General features: G+C 56.1%; 1 protein-coding gene across 1 annotated transcript; it reads right to left on the reverse strand.

Annotated features, from left to right (window-relative positions):
• Positions 1-300: 300 nt before the first annotated feature.
• VDBG_07965 (mRNA cap methyltransferase) lies at positions 301-1,097 on the reverse strand (the record flags this gene model as incomplete). The annotated part of the gene is made up of 2 exons (XM_003001660.1): positions 301-747; positions 849-1,097. 2 exons carry the CDS (start codon positions 1,095-1,097, stop codon positions 301-303), a joined length of 696 nt encoding a protein of 231 aa, XP_003001706.1.
• Between the last annotated feature and the right edge of the window lie 2 nt (positions 1,098-1,099).

A 1,099-nucleotide genomic window follows, 5' to 3' on the forward strand; every position in this document is an offset into this window, starting at 1 on the left:
AGTACCGGGAAAGTGGACCGACATCCAAGTCGGAGACCATCAATGGGCGGCCTGATTCACCTGCACGTACAGTTCGATCAAGAAAACTGCGCAAATGGCGAGGGACAATATATATCACAGACGAAGAACGTCTAGAAAGCTTGGATATTTTGGGCGATGCCCAGCAAGTGGTTGGAGGTTCCATCATTGATGAGCAAGAGTAGAGGAGCTTTCCGGTCTCGGACTCCCGTAAAGAAAAGGTACAAGCAACACCAAACGGGGAGATCGAAATGCATCTCTCGTGAGAGCCCATGTGTACATCTAGACCTTGTAGAAGCAGAAGGCAATATAGAAGCTCGCAGCTTCCTGCTCGTCTGGCGAAACCAGGAGGTCACCGCCGCCGCGCTCCCTCACACCCATCCTCTCACTCAATGGACCGAGCGTGGGGTCATCCTTCTCACTGTTCCAGACATCCATGAAGTTTTTCTGGTACTGCAGCTCGAGGTTGAAATCTTCGGCCAGAGCACGGAACGCCTCCCACGGCACGACGTACTCGGGAACCTCCTCCACAGCTTCGTCGAGGAAGAAGTTGTACTTCCAGCCGAACGCAGGACGGAAGATACCGTCTTCGGGGGTCTTGCCGGGAAATCGGACACGGTAGATGCTGTTGCCCCATTCGGCGGTCTCCTCAGCCTCACCCTCCTCCAGTTCACCGTCCTCGGCCTCGGCGGGTGGCTCGGGGTTCTCTTCCTTCAGCCTCTTCTTCTCCTTCATTCGTTCGGTGAATTTCCGTACATGCTCTCCCAGAACGTCCGAGTTGGGAATGCATCCAACGGAGACGGCCTCCCCTTCTTTAGCGCTCCGGCTACGTTGCGTAGCATCGTTCGAGCCTTCTCCTCACTTTCAAAGGCGTAGTGCATGCAGAACATCATGCTCACGACGTCGAAGCCGCGACGATTGATCGGGCCGGGTTCGAAACCGACCTGGGGAACGACGTCAATGTCCTCAATGGATTCGCCGTAGCAGTCTTTGACATGGAACTGGCAGTCAAAGATGCGGGGAGGGGGCCGCCTATGGCCACCCCTGCCACCACGTCCGCCTCCGCCACGACTGCTCATCT

This window comes from Verticillium alfalfae, genomic scaffold (assembly GCF_000150825.1).
Source record: "Verticillium alfalfae VaMs.102 supercont1.11 genomic scaffold, whole genome shotgun sequence".
Taxonomy (NCBI): domain Eukaryota; kingdom Fungi; phylum Ascomycota; class Sordariomycetes; order Glomerellales; family Plectosphaerellaceae; genus Verticillium; species Verticillium alfalfae.